Here is an 18,047-nt window from a genome sequence, read left to right on the forward strand (position 1 = left end):
TCTAGCTGGTTTGTTGGTACGACAGAGTGATTAGCACTCTAACTCTAGCTGGTTTGTTGGTACGACAGAGTGATTAGCACGCTAACTCTAGCTGGTTTGTTGGTACGACAGAGTGATTAGCACGCTAACTCTAGCTGGTTTGTTGGTACGACAGAGTGATTAGCACGCTAACTCTAGCTGGTTTGTTGGTACGACAGAGTGATTAGCACGCTAACTCTAGCTGGTTTGTTGGTACGACAGAGTGATTAGCACGCTAACTCTAGCTGGTTTGTTGGTACGACAGAGTGATTAGCACGCTATCTCTAGCTAGTTTGTCGGTACAACAGAGTTCACTGGTGACAGGAAATAACCCCAGGAAATAAATAAATAAAATGTGTCCCAAATGGCACCCTATTCCCTATGTGGGTCTAGGTCAAAAGTATTCATCCCCCTTGGCATTTTTCCTATTTTGTTGCATTACAACCTGTAATTTAAATTGATTTTTATTTGGATTTCATGTAATAGACATACACATAATAGTCCAAATTGGTGAAGTGAAATGATATCTCAGTATATATATACACCTGTTCTGAAAGGCCCCAGAGTCTGCAACACCACTAAGCAAGGGGCACCACCAAGCAAGCGGCACTACCAAGCAAGCGGCACCACCAAGCAAGCGGCACCATGAAGACCAAGGAGCTCTCCAAACAGGTCAGGGACAAAGTTGTTGAGAAGTACAGATCAGGGTTGGTTATAAACAAATATCAGAAACTTTGAACATCCCACAGAGCACCATTAAATCCATTATTAAAAAATGGAAAGAATATGGCACCCACAACAAACCTGCCAAGAGAGGGCCCGCAACTAAAACTCACGGACCAGGCAAGGACGGCATTAATCAGAGAGGCAACAAAGAGACCAAAGATAACCCTGAAGGAGCTGCAAAGCTCCACAGCAGAGATTGGAGTATCTGTCCATAGGACCACTTTAAGCCATACACTCCACAGAGCTGTTCTTTATGGAAGAGTGGCCAGAAAAAAGCCATTGCTTAAAGAAAAAAATAAGCACATATGTTTGGTAGTCCCCTGTATTCCCCTGTATGCACGCTGAAGTTTTAAGTTTTTTGTCTTATTTCTTGTTTGTTTCACAATAAAAAATATTTTGCATCTTCATGTTGTGTAAATCAAATGATACAAACCCCCCAAAAATCAATTTTAATTCCAGGTTGTACGGCAACAAAATAGGAAAAATGCCAAGGGGGGTGAATACTTTCGCAAGCCCCTGTATAGGGAATAGGGTACCATTTGGGACACATCCATAGTGTGCAGAGCAGGAGCAGGACAGTGATAATCTACACAAAACAATCCCTAGATGGAGCCTCTAATTGTCCCCTCGCTGTGACCCCTGGTTCACCTTCCAAAGTCACAGGTCTCTAGGCTGTCATGAATCTTGCTCATAAAAAGCACAGGCCCTCTCACTGCAACTATTTCTACTATTAGTCTCTGTCCCCTGACTGCCCTGCCAACTGCTATAAAACTATTGTTGTGTAGAATCTAATAAAATAGAATAGATACTTTATTGTCCATTTGGTTAGAATGGAAATGTGTCTTTCACCTTTTCCCCACAGGTGTATATGAGCTGTAAAAGAGGACCAGAGGACCAGAAAATACTGTAGTGTACCTGGGAAATCGTCTCTATAAAATACTGTAGAGCATCTGGGAAATGGTCTCTATACAAGTATGTAGTGTATACCTGTGAAATGGTCTCTATAAAATACTGTTGTGTATACCTGTGAAATGGTCTCTATAAAATACTGTCGTGTATACCTGTGAAATGGTCTCTATAAAATACTGTATTGTATAACTGTGAAATGGTCTCTATAAAATACTGTATTGTATAACTGTGAAATGGTCTCTATAAAATACTGTAGTGTATACCTGTGAAATGGTCTCTATAAAATACTGTTGTGTATACCTGTGAAATGGTCTCTATAAAATACTGTTGTGTATACCTGTGAAATAGTCTCTGTAAAATACTGTTGTGTATACCTGTGAAATGTTCTCTATAAAATACTGTTGTGTATACCTGTGAAATGGTCTCTATAAAATACTGTTGTGTATACCTGTGAAATGGTCTCTATAAAATACTGTTGTGTATACCTGTGAAATGGTCTCTATAAAATACTGTTGTGTATACCTGTGAAATGGTCTCTATAAAATACTGTTGTGTATACCTGTGAAATGGTCTCTATAAAATACTGTTGTGTATACCTGTGAAATGGTCTCTATAAAATACTGTTGTGTATACCTGTGAAATGGTCTCTATAAAATACTGTTGTGTATACCTGTGAAATAGTCTCTATAAAATACTGTTGTGTATACCTGTGAAATGGTCTCTATAAAATACTGTTGTGTTTACCTGTGAAATGGTCTCTATAAAATACTGTTGTGTATACCTGTGAAATGGTCTCTATAAAATACTGTTGTGTATACCTGTGAAATGGTCTCTATAAAATATGGGCGCGTTCAAGGTATGCTAGCAGAGTTGAATGACACATTAATGAAACTTAGGCAGTCACAACAAAACAATATAACGTCGGACAGCTTCTTTAAATTCATCATTCATTTGGAACTTCTTTTTTATAAGATGTCTTTACTAAATCTTAACAGAGTTACCTGAACGAGTTTGTCCAGTCACAATTAGCCCCCCTGCAGCCTGATCTGACAGAGATACACAGCGTGTATTGATCAACTGCTGTTAAATCCAATTACAGTGAGAGTCATTCATTATACCCTCCAATGGGACCCAATCTAAAGTTTCTAGTTACTCCTAATCAGATTCAGCCCTGTCTACTGGGGTTACTGTCTACTGTGTTGACATAAAGGCTAAACAAATTTTGGGAAATCATATTAGTGGATGAATAATTTGATTACAATACAGTACATATGCTAATCTAACATGCATCAAAAGCAAGGTATGATACTGTTTTTTTGATTGCTTGGTTGTAGTTACCTGTTTTCAATTGAATTGAACATTTGGACTAGAGGACCAACGGTACGGTATTAAATAATTGGATGTGAGGTTATTCAGACAGCTGGAATGAAAAGATCCTCCACTCATTTGATTTTTTTGATTCACCACTTTTTCCCCCCAGACAAGCCACATCTATCTGGAAGATTCCATGAGGCATGAACACCACACAGGCATGAACACCACACAGGCAGAAGATATTCTTAGAATCCCAAGTCGTCTTTCCGTGGGAAGGGGGTGAACTTGGACCAAATGAAAAATGTAACATCACATCCCTTTTCTAAGAATAGTTTCAAACCTGCTTCTCTCTTTCATGACATAAACGAGACGCCTGAGAATAATTTGGCAATGTAAACAACTGCCTTTAAACGAATCGTTCGATGGCTAAATATTGGATAGTTTGTATAACGTGCTACAGAGACGGGGGGAATTACTCCCTCAATTATGCAAAAGGACATTCTCTGTTGGCTGCTGCAGCAGAGCCCAAACACAGAGCAGACAGACATGCAACCTTTGTTTGTCCTCTGGGTGCTCTGAGCCCTGATCCCCAGCTTGGCTTGTCTCCCCTTCACCCCCCTCTACCCCACCTTCCACCACCCCATCCAGATGAACGTTATATAATTGGAGAAGCTAACTCCCATCCCAAAAAAAATTTAATCTGCATCTGCAGTGATGGGACAAACATGAAAGCAGAGGAATTGAAACTGGAGAGATATTGCTGACTGAGTGTTGCATTCATATTCACTGTATACCCACTGCTTAATAGCCTCTGTAATTGGCTCTGTAAAAACATGATATATCTAAATGGATGGAGTGGGTCTGAGTATGCATTTACAGCGGTCTGTCACAGTTGGTTTAAGAAATGCTCTCTTTTCATGTTTAAGCTTGGTACAATGTTTATCCCTAAGTCTAACCTTGCCCTTTGGTTCTGTTGGTTGAATATCCACTTCCAATAGAGAAAAGGTACTGCAGATAACACACACACACAAAGTCTTTATTTTCCCTACGTACCTCCAAAGTAAGAGCCGTCAGTCAGCTTCATCTCTTTGTTAAGCTTGGTGATGACACTGGCCACACCATGTTGGATGAAGTACATCTTCTTGCCCACGGTGCCCTCCCTGATTATGTAATCGTTGGGCTGGAACACCTCGAACTTCAGCTTGCTCAACATGCCCGTAACGAAGTTTGGGTCTGCGTTGGCGAACAGCGGCATGGTAGCCACCAGCTTCCGACAGTTGAAGTTCACAATTTCCTGGAAAAAAATATAGAAAAAATAGTTTTAGATACATTGTTCATAATAAATATTGCGAAAACTATAATAAAGGTGTTTGACAAAGGTGTCCCTTTCTCTAATGGATATGAGATAGGCAAATTATTGTCCTATCTTGACCCTCTGCTAGTCCTTCTTGATTACATACAGTATAGCTGCTGTCAGGCTCAAACATCAGGGCGAATTAGAGTGGTGATAGTGGACAGCCTTGGCGAGTTCTCCAATTACTTTTTGTTAATGTAATTTAGTATAATATTCTAATGGGACAAATCCAAGTTCAACAGGCAATCTCAATATTCATCCTGTCTCTGCATTGGAATGGATGTAATATCTACAAAAGCACTTTTCATCACTCTTTGGGGGAACTTTTGGTGCTATTGTCTTTGATGATGATGATCATGGCCTTAGTCTCTTCAGACACAACAGGATATTGTTTGCTGTATGGTGTCATTCAGGGTTGGTTTAAGAATGGCTCTCTTCCAATGTTTTAGTTTGGTGCTTGTTTAAAGTATAAGGAAAATGGTACTCTTGAAAATGTGCGGAAACTTGACTCTGATGATGATGATCTTGCCCTCAACAGAGGGCAATCATCTCTCTGGTTATCTCAGATAACAGCAGGAGATTGTTTCCTAAATGGGGGGTCTGTTAGTGTTTACTGAGCAGTGCCTACCTGCCTCCCCTCCTCTCCTCCATGCAGACAGACTGACAGACAGAGCTTGGCCTTCACTGCTCCACTAACCACTTACTCACTTCCTGTGAGAGATGAGGACTCTCCAATGGGAGCATCTGAGCCGAGGAGACATCAGCCAATCCTCCTGTCTGGCTGGGTTTTGTGCTGTCAGCTCAGTACTGAGACAACAGTAGCAGTGGGCCAGCCAAAGCCATGGGTTCTGACCTCAATCATGCACAACGATTAATGAATTAGACACCCAGTATTCAGCCCGGCCCGGCTTGGCCAGGATGGAGCCCCACCAGGGAAACAATCTTCAGACTTTATCTATTTAAAGCAGCAAACTTGTCACATGGCAGCGGTGCCTGGAAGTATAAATAACTGCCTAGCTGCATTGAAATGACGTCCGACCAGCTGCAGAAATTGCCGAGATGAAGCTTTAACTGTTTTCTCACCATAGGGTGAACGCCATCATCATCACCCACCCACACTCTTCCTTCCACTCTCTTCCCTGATATAGTGCCTTTAGAAAGTATTCATACCCTTGACTTATTCCAGATTTTGTTGTGTTACAGCCTGAATTCAAAATGGCTTAAATTGTAAGTTTTTTTTTTACCCATCTACACACAATACCCCATAATGACGAACTGAAAACATGTTTTTAGAAATGTTTGCAAATTTATTGAAAATGAAATACAGAAATATGTCATTGACATAAGTTTTCACACCCCTGAGTCAATACCTTGTAGAAGCACCTTTGGCAGCGAGTCTTTCTGGGCAAGTCTCTAAGAGCTTTCCACACCTGGATTGTGCAACATTTGCCCATAATTATTTTTAAAATTCTTCAAGCTCTGTCAAATTGGTTGTTGATCATTGCTAGACAACCATTTTCAGGTATTGCCATAGATTTTTAAGTAGATTTAGGTCAAAACTGTGACTTGGCCACTCCGGAACATTCACTTTCTTCTTGGTAAGCAACACCAGTGTAGATTTGGCCTTGTGTTTTAGGTGATTGTCCTGGTGAAATGTGAATTAATCTCCCAGTGTCTGGTTGAAAGCAGACTGAACCAGATTTTCCTCTAGGATTTTGCCTGTGCGTAGCTCCATTCCATAGATGTTTTATCCTGAAACACTCCCCAGTCCTTAATGATTACAAGCATACCCATAACAGTATGCTTGAAAATATGTATTGGATTTGCCCCAAATATAACACTTTGTATTCAGGACAAAAAGTGAATTGCTTTGCCAAAAAATATATATATACTTTAGTGCCTTGTTGCAAACAGAATGCATGTTATGGAAATGTTTTATTCGGTACAGGTTTACTTCTTTTAGGGTAGTATTGTGGAGTAACTAGAATGTTGTTGATCCTCCGTTTTCTCCTATCACAGCCAATAAACTCTGTAACTGTTTTAAAGTCACCATTGGCCTTATGCTGAAATCCCTGCGCAGTTTCCTTCCTTTCCGGCAACTGAGTTAGGAAGGACGCCTGTATCTTTATAGTGACTGGGTGTATTTATACACCATCCAAAGTGTAATTAATAACTTCACCATGCTCAAAGGGATATTCAATGTCTGCTTTTTTATATATTTTTATAACCCATCTACCAATAGGTGCCCTTCTTTGCGAGGCATTGGAAAACTTCCCTGGTCTTTGTGGTTGAATCTGTGTTTGAAATTCACTGCTCGACTGAGGGACTGAGGGGTACAGAGATGAGGTAATCATTCAAAAATCATGTTAAACACTATTATTGCACACACAGTGATTATATGCAACTTATTGTGTGACTTGTTAAGCAAATGTTTACTCCTGAACTTATTTAGGCTTGCCATAACAAATGGGTTGAATACTTATTGACTCAAGACATTCAGCTTTTCATTTATAATGAATTTGTAAAAATAAAAAATAAAACATAATTCCACTGACATTATGGGGTATTGTGTGTAGGCCAGTGACACAAAATCTAAATTTCATCCATTTTAAATTCAGGCTGTAAAACAACAAAATGTGGAAAAGGTCAAGGGGTGTGAATACTTTCTGAAGGCACTGTATGTCTGGTTGTCTCTGTTGTGCTGTGTGATGCCAGCTGTGATATACTGAACTGAGCTGAACCTAGCTGAGCTGAGCTGAGATGAACCTAGCTGAGCTGAGCTGAGGTGAACCTAGTTGAGCTGAGCTGAGATGAACCTAGCTGAGCTGAGCTGAGATGAACCTAGCTGAGCTGAGATTAGATTAACCTAGCTGAGCTGAGATGAATTTAGCTGAGCTGAGATGAATTTAGCTGAGCTGAGATTAATTTAGCTGAGCTGAGCTGAGATGAACCTAGCTGAGCTGAGATGAGATTAACCTAGCTGAGCTGAGATGAACCTAGCTGAACTGAGATGAACCTAGCTGAACTGAGATGAACCTAGCTGAGCTGAGATGAACCTATCTGAGCTGAGATGAACCTAGCTGAACTGAGATGAACCTAGCTGAACTGACTGGTTTATCTGGGCTTTGCTTTACCGTGCTGTATAGACCTTTGCTTGTGCTCTGCTGTGTCAATGCTGCCATGTGCTCTACTGTTTTGTATAAACCCATGTTGTCGACAACCTATGTTGTCTACTGTTCTGTATAGATCTATGGTTTCCTGTGCTGTGCTCTACAATACTGTGTAGATCTACCCTTTCCTGTAGAGCCGTTCTCCCCTCAGCAGCCTCCACTGGTGTAGATCTACCTTTTCCTGTGCTGGGCCAGGCAATACTGTGCTCCAATATGTCTCATTCTGGTCGGTGACTTAATGGGGTTACATGAGAGGCATGGGCAATTAAACCCCTCCTCTTCTCTTCTCTTCTCCCTCTCTCCCCTCCCCTCCCTCCTCTATCCCTCATTTCCACCTCTCTCCTCCTCTCCAATCCACCATCTCTGCATCATTAGGCTACATGAGAGCCCTTATCTGCTCATACAGAGAGGTCAGCCAACCATGAAGTAGGTGGAGGGTTGACACAAAGAACAAAGACAGCCTTAAATTGGTCACTGAATTTAAGAAACTTAAACTTGTCTTGCCTTCTTTTTTTTTTTTTTACTGTGACTGTATCTGATGTGTCATCAAATTCCCTGTAGGGCCTTATAGTGCACTTCTAAAGTGATGCACTACATAGTGATTAGGATGCCACTTCAGAGGCAGGCTCTGTATTTTCAAAGCACTGGGAACTCATCGCGTGTCTGTCTATTTGTTGGGTTGATGTCTTAATGGGTCTAAACACTAATCAGATGAAATTGTCATCTCACTTCCTGATCTCTCTTGTTTCACACCTGTGTATTGCGTGCTTGAGCAACTGACTGTCTTGACGGCAATTAAATTAATTTATCTGTTTAGCTTGTGTTCCACCAGCTGTAGTGAATCAATTTGTGCAGTGTGTTTATTACATTTGTAATAAAGCACATGAGATATGTTTTACAGACACCCTTCTCAATAATCATCCATTGATGATAAATTCACCCAGTCAATGGACCAGTATGATATTTAAAGTATAAATATTGGTATATCATAAATGCATAAGCAAATTAATTAGCAATAAAACAACTCAGCACTCCATGTTTAAGCCATTAGAGATGCTTGGAGATTATATTTAAGAAAGGTCGCCTTTCTTTGATGGTGAATGAATCCCTGTGACAAACGGCCATTTACAAAGCCTTGATGGTGTCCCAAATGGGTAGCCTATTCCCCATACAGTGCACTACTTTTGACCAGGGCCCATATGGCTTCTGGTCATAAGCAGTGCACTATATAGGGAATAGGGTGCCATTTGTGACACACACAGAATAGAAAAGACAACACAAGGCATCATCCTCACCTCTTTGAGCGGGTCGTTGAGCTCACTCAGGATATTGTCCTCATCAAAGATCTTGCCCTGATAGCGATGTTCATAGTAATCATGAATCTTCTGCCGCATGTCTGCAGGTAGCTTGTGGAACGACATGTACTGCTCCACTTGTTTGTACTGTAAAGATGGAGAGAAGAGATAATGTCAATAAACCAAATTAACAGAAAATAGAAAAATATCCGACAACAAAGGCTTTCACATTTGACTTCATAGCACCGAAAACAATTGGTCGGTAAAATAACATTTGAAGGAAGGTATTAGCAAACATTACAGTCAATATGGTTGGTTGTAATAGGAACCAAGGACATTCACAACACACACACACACAGACACACACAGACACACACAGACACACACAGACACACACAGACACACACAGACACACACAGACACAGTGGGCTGACAGATAGTATCCAGGGTCATCGTGTATGGAAGTAGCAGGTGGTCGAAGGAGGAACAAGTACAGCCTGAGGCCCCTCAGAGCGAGGCTGCTGCCGTTCTGATCAGCTCACACAGTGAAGAATCGCTCTCATCTCTCTCAATGTAGGCTACCCATGACCTCACTTAAACAAGAGAGAATTAATACACCCATATCAGTGACTGAATAGGTCTCAGGGAGGCCACATTATCATCTGCAATCATAGTCAGTTCAATATGACACATTACACAGAGGAGGAAAATAAAGCAATCAAATGCATGTACTCAAGACATGCCATGCATAATTCTGTACGGAGTGTCTTGACTGTGGTTGTCATTATGTCTCAGAGGAGTGGTTGTCGTAAGGCAGAGGTCTTCTGGGGCCTCTGTCACAACATTGGTCTGGAGTCCGTCTCTCTACAGGGTGATGTGCCCTAATGGAATAATTAATCTGTCACAGCATCAAATCAAATCAAATGTTATTTGTCACATGCGCCGAATACAACAGGCGTAGGTAGACCTTACAGTGAAATGCTTACTTACAAGCCCTTAACCAACAATGCAGTTTTAAGAAAAAATAAGTGTTAAGAAAGTATTTACTGACTGGAGTCAGTCTCTGCAGTAAGAGATGTCTCACAGGGCAGATTAATAATAGTGTTCTTTTATTTTCATTGTGTTGTCGCCTGTCTGTTTTTCCTTTATTCTTCCTGCTTGTTTTCATTTTATTTCCTTCATGTTTTTCTTTTACTGTTTTAGTGTGTTGGAGATTTTAAACGCACTTTAAATAACGATTCATTTCATTTGAGATGTCCTCTGTCTCAACATCTGATCTGGAGTCAGTCTCTCTCATCAGGGTGCTGTCTGTGGTCTCCAGTGGAGTCATTCTGATGTCATCAATGACATGATCGGCTGTAATGCGCCCAGGGGAGGGATACTGACTGTGCATCAGAATGAGGAAATGAGGTGGAAAAGAACAGCTGAGTCACTCTTCACACCAACCCCCATGTAATCCTCTCTGCTGTCCCGTCGAGAAGGCTAGGACTGCATCCCAAATGCCACCCTATTCCCTATATGGTTTACTACTTTTAACCAGGGCCCACAGGGAGGCTCTGGTCAAAATTAGTGCACTATATAGGGAATAGGGTGGCATTTGGGACGCAGCCCTAGACCAGGGAGGAGAAACCTGCTCTCCTGCGGATAAACTGTAATGCTACACTTTAGCTTTCATAATATATGCATGGATTGACACATACTAGACAGGATTCTTTCCGTTTTCAAATTTTCTCCATTAGTCCAATGTCATGGAAAGCGTAGCCTGAGAAAGTAAATGGCCTAATCAAAGCATCTGTGATATAATTGCACACGGCTGTCAAAGTCAAGGTACCACGGGCTTGTAGGTATTGACTCCCTGCCAAATTAACATCACACACAGGCATGACGGAACTCTATTAGGCCAATGGAGATTGGGGCATTGTCTACAGGGAGTTAGAGAGAGTGCAGACCGACAGAGAGAGAGGGATCCTTCAGCAGCTCAGCTATTTTAATCAGACGATAGCTGCTCTGCTCTGGCTTAGTCAAACAGGTACATGTACGTGCGCACACACACACACACAAACACAAACACAAACACACACACAACCTCAGGTAAGGGTGTCAGCATGAGGTGTGAACAAAAACTAACGGTAGCCTCAGGAAGCAGCATCCCACAGTAACATCACGATCCCAATTTTTTTTATCTTTGTTAAAAGGAAAAAACCCACGTCCCGTCACATGGTTGTTTCACATTGATTCTCCACAGCCGCAGCGAGGTGATAAGGGACCAGGTTTTGTTTAAGGTGAATCCATTTATTCTAGGCACACAGTCCAAGGGTATCTGACATGTTTAAATTTAGAACGGGACTCTCTGTCACTGTGACTGAGATATGTTGAGGTGTGGTTTGGTCACGTCTGGTTAGAGAAGCTATGTATCCATCTGACTCATGCCGTAAGCATTTATGAATAATCTATCTTGCTTACAAATGTGTTATGACATCCTTGTGTAGGTAGCCTTAAAATAATGTGTTACTGTTATTTTGTTTCTGTGGCCTCTGTGCATGTTTACTGTGAATAATTTCAAATCTGCAATGCATCGTGACGAGTCACATTCCCAACATAGGAATGAATGTGCTTTGTGCTTGCTGCTGAAGAAAAGACGGTATGTCCTCTTGCCTTTGCTCATTAAATGCAAGGTACAGAATGTCTGTGAGGACAGAGGAGGAAGCTTAATCCATCCCTGGTTCTTAAGGAACGTTAAGGAACGTTAATAAGTTTTGTGCTCCTGTGGACACACAATGTTCTCTGAGGTAAATAGGTAAATGTACCCTTTTCACAGCCGTGTTCTCAGCCCTTCTAGAAACCATCATTTCAGCAGAGGACTATATGGCTGTTGCAAACTCAATGATCCTAGAAGTATCTTTAAGAGACAATAAAAAACTGGAGAAATTGATTCAGAGTCAATAGTTGTAATGTTAATAATATTTATAAAGTTGCATTTGATTCTCTATACATATTTACAGGCATTGTCCTCATTAAAATGATATTTACTGCATGGTGCAATGTATCCTAATAAAAAAAACATTAGGTTAGCTATATTACGTTATAGAGAATCAGTTATGGACAATACAATTACTCATTATATCCTTCTGGACAGAGACGGAACATTCCATTACAGACAACACAGCATTTCATAAGAGGTTAGATGCAGTATTAGATTGTACATCTATCTATGGATAAATGGGTATTATCACATCTGGGATGTTGTAGTGTAGTCAAGTCTGGTTTTTATATATTTATGGTTTCAATATGCATCTGACTATGTAACGTGTTATGAAACGACTGTATTCCTGTATATATATATTATGTTCATTCTGCTGTCAGGGCCAGGGCCATGTAGGGTTTCCCAGCAACAGGGCATTTCAGTGCAGGCCCCCCCCACACACTTCATCCCCAGCAGGCGGAGGTGAAAATCGACCAGAGGGTGAAACCTTCCGTAACCATTCCTCCCGCTGTTCCTCCTTCTCTGCACAGTGATGCAGCAAATCCACACAGGGGTATCATACTACCATGCTGTCAGAAGCAGCATCATCGGTTCATACTGGCCCATAGATGGGCTGTGCATCCCTCCATTCCCATGGCGGCTCACATTGGACGACCACAATGGAAACAAGTCTTTTAGCATATGTATCTGTTGCCAGGAGATAATGGTCAAATCAAATCAAATCATAATATCATGCTGTTTGGTGCGTGTAAGGCGGCAGGAAGCCCGGAGGTTAGAGAGGCGGAGCCGGCCCAGAAGGTGTCTGGTTCATGTCCTGGGCAGGGCTATTCTATTTGATCAGATGGCCCATGAATCTCTGTGCCCTCTTACACTGGTACCCTGTTGACGCCATCGCCCAGACCCAGACCAAACTGTGCTGCTCTGATAGATTATTTCACATTGTCCTTTCCAGCACAGTTACAGTAGCTATGGTGGATGTGTAATCAGGAGAGCTCGTTACTGCTTGGTTTGGCTGGGCTCAGTTCGGCTCAGTAGTGTGAAAAATCCCCCGAGACAGTGGCTCTGTGATCTCTGATCTGAGCAGGGCTGTGGCTATGAGACCGACCGGTGTGGTCGGCTGATTCAACTGATTTTATACAGCTAGCTACTGATCGTCGTTGTGTGATCTTCACATGGTTAGATGTGTTCTATGTACAATGGAAGTGATAAATATATTCTATGAGTTCTGTGTTCTATATGAACATTCTCTAAGGTAGGCCTGTATCGCAAGAATCAAGTTTTGTTTATTCTTTTTTTATGAGCGTTTATGTATTTTGGGTCTTGTCTCCTTTACTCCTTCTGTACCCTGTTCCCCTTCCCACTCAGACACCAAGCCCCTCCGCCTGCCACTAAGCCACTCCTCCTTCTGTACCCTGTTCTCCTTCCCACTCAGACACCAAGCCCCTCCGCCTGCCACTAAGCCACTCCTCCTTCTGTACCCTGTTCCCCTTCCCACTCAGACACCAAGCCCCTCTGCCTGCCACTAAGCCACTCCTCCTTCTGTACCCTGTTCCCCTTCCCACTCAGACACCAAGCCCCTCCGCCTGCCACTAAGCCACTCCTCCTTCTGTACCCTGTTCCCCTTCCCACTCAGACACCAAGCCCCTCCGCCTGCCACTAAGCCACTCCTCCTTCTGTACCCTGTTCCCCTTCCCACTCAGACACCAAGCCCCTCCGCCTGCCACTAAGCCACTCCTCCTTCTGTGCGGTGTGCACTGTGGACATTCCCACTCAGAAGCCAAGCCCCTTCCCCTGGCACTAAGCCACTCCTCCTTCTGTGCGGTGTGCACTGTGGACATTCCCACTCAGACACCAAGCCCCTTCCCCTGGCACTAAGCCACTCCTCCTTCTGTGCGGTGTGCACTGTGGACATTCCCACTCAGACACCAAGCCCCTTCCCCTGGCACTAAGCCACTCCTCCTTCGGAGCTGTATGCACTTTGCATCTTCCCACTCCACAGACACCAAGCTCCTCCCACTGCCACCAAGCCACTCCTCCTTCTGTGTTGTGTGAACCTTCCCACGCCACAGACACCAAGCCCCTCCCCCTGTCAATCACAACAACAAAGACTAAAGATAACTTCTTCCTCTCTGACAACAAGCAGTTTCAACTCGCTATTTTGCATTTGAGGTTTGGTCCAACAGAATCGGTTGATTCCCCTTCAAACGATACCAATTTTATATCTCAATTGCCAACATTTAGAACAGAGCAGACCCTACTAAAACGGGAGAATCAATGAATATCATTGTGGGAAATGTCGTTTCGGTCGTGCGCGGCATTGCGGCTAGCAGCATTTTATCCACATACTGTCATGTGCTAGCTGTCTAGTCTGTGTTTTATAAATGTACAATGAGCATGAAAATACACATTTCTATCAGGAATTGGCATCTCATTGTCATTCTGAGAAATAAGCATCTTCTTATCCAGGTAGGCCACCTGATTTCAACATCTAAACAAAGTGAACAGCCTATGTTGTTCAAACAGTTGGAGACGGACATGAGGGTGTGTTCATAACAGTTCAACTGTTCTACCTCGTTAGCAAGCAAATAGATCCAAGTTGGCTAGACTTGAAATATACAGATTAACTGGCTACTCACTAGCACTAGCACTCAATGTTTATAAGACCTGTGTTCATTTTCTATACTGCCTGCTACAGGAAGTTGGCCATTATTAGTGGATGTGCATGGTGGGTCTGGTTACATTTGTAACAAGAAGGGCATGTTCATAGAAACACTTGAAAGCAGATCAGTGATTATTGACATTTAATCCTAGTAAAAATTCCCTGTCTTAGGTCAGTTAGGATCACCACTTTATTTTAAGAATGTGAAATGTCAGAATAATAGTAGAGAGAATTATTTATTTTAGCTTTTATTTCTTTCATCACATTCCCAGTGGGTCAGAAGTTTACATACACTCAATTAGTATTTGGTAGAATTGCCTTTAAAATGTTTAACTTGGGTCAAACGTTTCGGTTAGCCTTCCACAAGCTTCCCACAATAAGTTGGGTGAATTTTGGCCCATTCCCCCTGACAGAGCTGGTGTAACTGAGTCAGGTTTGTAGGCTTCCTTGCTCGCACACGCTTTTTCAGTTCTGCACACAGATGTTCTATAGGATTGAGGTCAGGGCTTTGTGATGGCCACTCCAATACCTTGACTTTGTTGTCCTTAAGCCATTTTGCCACAACTTTGGAAGTATGCTTGGGGTCATTGTCCATTTGGAAGACCCATTTGTGACCAAGCTTTAACTTCCTGACTGATGTCTTGAGATGTTGCTTCAATATATCCACATAATTTTCCTTCCTCATGATGCCATCTATTTTGTGAAGTGCACCAGTCCCTCCTGCAGCAAAGCACCCTCACAGCATGATGCTGCCACCCCCGTGCTTCACGCTTGGGATGGTGTTCTTCGGCTTGCAAGCACCCCCTTTTTCCTCTAAACATAACGATGGTCATTATGGCCAAACTTTTTTTTTTTCATCAGACCAGAGGATATTTCTCCAAAAAGTAAGATCTTTGTCCCCATGTGCAGTTGCAAACCGTAGTCTGGCTTTTTTATGGCGGTTTTGGAGCAGTGGCTTCTTCCTTGCTGAGCGGCCTTTCATGTTGTGTCGATATAGGACTCGTTTTACTGTGGATATAGATACTTTTTTACCTGTTTCCTCCAGCATCTTCACAAGGTCCTTTGCTGTTGTTCTGGGATTGATTTGCACTTTTCGCACCAAAGTACATTCATCTCTAGGAGACAGAACGCGTCTCCTTCCTGAGCGGTATGACGGCTGCGTGGACCCATGGTGTTTATACTTGCGTACTATTGTTTGTGCAGATGAACGTGGTACCTTCAGTCGTTTGGAAATTGCTCCCAAGGATGAACCAGACTTGTGGAGGTCTACACATTTTTCTCTGAGGTCTTGGCTGATTTCTTTTCATTTTCCCATGATGTCAAGCAAAGAGGCACTGAGTTTGAAGGTAGGCCTTGAAATACATCCACAGGTACACCTCCAATTGACTCAAATGATGTCAATTAGCCTATCAGAAGCTTCTAAAGCCATTACATAATTTTCTGGAATTTTCCAAGCTGTTTAAAGGCACAGTGAATTTAGTGTATGTAACCTTCTGACCCACTGGAATTGTGATACAGTGCATTATAAGTGAAATAATCTGTCTTTAAACAATTGTTGGAAAAATTACTTGTGTCATGCACAAAGTAGATGTCCTAACCGACTTGCCAAAAATATAGTTCGTTTACAAGAAATTTGTGGAGTGGTTGAAAAACAAGTTTTAATGACTCCAACCTCAGTGTATGTAAACTTCCGACTTCAACTGTATCTACTGATGCTACAATTACCAATCTACCCAAGGTTTAGCGCTAGAACAGATTATTATGGTTGACTAGGTCACTCACAGGTGAGCCTACTAACAAACCTATCCAAGGGTCAGAGCTGGCACAGATTATTATGGCTAAAGTCATAGATCGCTAACTAATCTATCTAAGGGTCAGATTCAGGACAGATAAATATGGGTACAGTGATTATATACTGAACAAAAATATAAGTATTGGTCCCATGTTTCATGAGCTTAAATAATAGATCCCAGAAATGTTCTATATGCACAAAAAGCTTATTTCTCTCAAATGTTGTGCACATATTTGTTTACATCCCTGTTAGTGAGCATTTCTCCTTTGCCAAGATAATCCATTCACCTGACAGGTGTGGCATATCAAGAAGCTGATTAAATAGCATGATCATTACACAAGTGCACCTTGTGCTGGGGACACTAAAAGGCCACTCTAAAATGTGCAGTTTTGTCACACAACACAATGCCACAGATGCAATTGGCATGCTGATTGTAGGAATGTCCACTAGAGCTGTTGCCAGATAATTGAATGTTTAATGTCTCTACCATAAGCTGCCTCCAACGTTGTTTTACAGAATTTGGCAGTACGTCCAACCGGCCTCACAACTGCAGGCCACGTGTATGGCGTTGTGTGTGGGCGAGCGGTTTGCTGATGTCAACGTTATGAACAGAGTGCGCATGGTGGCGGTGGGGTTAAGGTATGGGCAGGCATAAGCTACGGACAATGAGCACAATTGCATTTTATTGATGGCAATTTGAATGCCATTCATGCCATTTATTCGCCGCCATCACCTGATGTTTCAGCATGATAATACACGGCCCTATGTCGCAAGGATCTGTACACAATTCCTGGAAGCTGAAAATGTCCCAGTTTTCCATGGCCTGCATATTCACCAGACATGTCACCCATTGAGCATGTTTGGGATGCTCTGGATCGACGTGTACGACAGTGTGTTCCAGTTCCCGACAATATCCACCAACTTCACACAGCCATTGAAGAGGAGTGGGACAACATGCCACAGGCCACAATCAACAGCCTAATCAACTCTATGCGAAGGAGATGTGTCGCGCTGCATGAAGCAAATGGTAGTCAAACCAGATACTGACTGGTTTTCTGATCCACAGCCCTACCTTTTTTTAAGGTATCTGTGACCAACAGATGCGTATCTGTATTCCCAGTCGTGAAATCCATAGATAGGGCCTAATTAATTTATTTCAATTGACTGATTTCCTTATATGAACTGTAACTCAGCAAAATTTTTGAAAATGTTGCATTTTGAGTTTTTTTTTGCCCTAGCACTACACGGCTGATTCAAATAACCAGCTCATCATCAAGCTTTTATTATTTGAATCCTCTGTGTAGTGCTAGGGCAAAAACCAAAACGTGCACCAAGGGGGGGCCCCAGCACCGAGTTTGGGAAACCCTGATCTAGATTACAGAACCTCCCCTCAATGTGTTCCCTAAAAGCACCCAAACAGAGATGGGTTGCGTCCCAAATGGCACCCTGTTCCCAACATAGTGCACTACTTTTGACCAGAGGAATAGGGTACCATTTGGGACACAGACATAGTGCTACTGTAGTTCTGTCTGGGAACCTCTTCACCCCAGGGTGTTTGGGATCCATGACGGCTTTCAGAAAATCCTCTTTCAGAGCCAGTGAGCTGGGGGGGATATTGTAATCTGTGAATCTGTGAGTGCTTTACACAACCCCTAAAACACAGGCCTAGATAGCAGAGGCCTAATCTACCTGGGAGAAATAAGCATTATCCGTTTAAATAAAATATATAAACACTTTGAAAATAATACACCACTTACCTTATGACGAAAACGAGAATATCACAACATGGTCAACCAAAACAGGTGTACCAAAATATTAGTAGACTGA

At 42.2% G+C, this 18,047-nt stretch overlaps 1 protein-coding gene across 1 annotated transcript in view; it reads right to left on the bottom strand.

The window, feature by feature from the left end:
• Window positions 1–18,047, bottom strand: part of LOC121573403 (potassium/sodium hyperpolarization-activated cyclic nucleotide-gated channel 1) — a 131,609-nt gene that overhangs the window by 27,555 nt on the left and 86,007 nt on the right. Inside the window, exons 5-6 of the mRNA XM_041885355.2 lie at window positions 8,787–8,933; window positions 4,021–4,261 (exon numbers count right to left, since the gene is read on the bottom strand). Of these exons, the coding sequence (XP_041741289.1) occupies window positions 4,021–4,261; window positions 8,787–8,933 (388 nt within the window). The remainder of the gene's footprint in view (window positions 1–4,020; window positions 4,262–8,786; window positions 8,934–18,047) is intronic.

The sequence above is a fragment of the Coregonus clupeaformis genome, chromosome 9 (genome assembly GCF_020615455.1).
Source record: "Coregonus clupeaformis isolate EN_2021a chromosome 9, ASM2061545v1, whole genome shotgun sequence".
Lineage (NCBI taxonomy): Eukaryota > Metazoa > Chordata > Actinopteri > Salmoniformes > Salmonidae > Coregonus > Coregonus clupeaformis.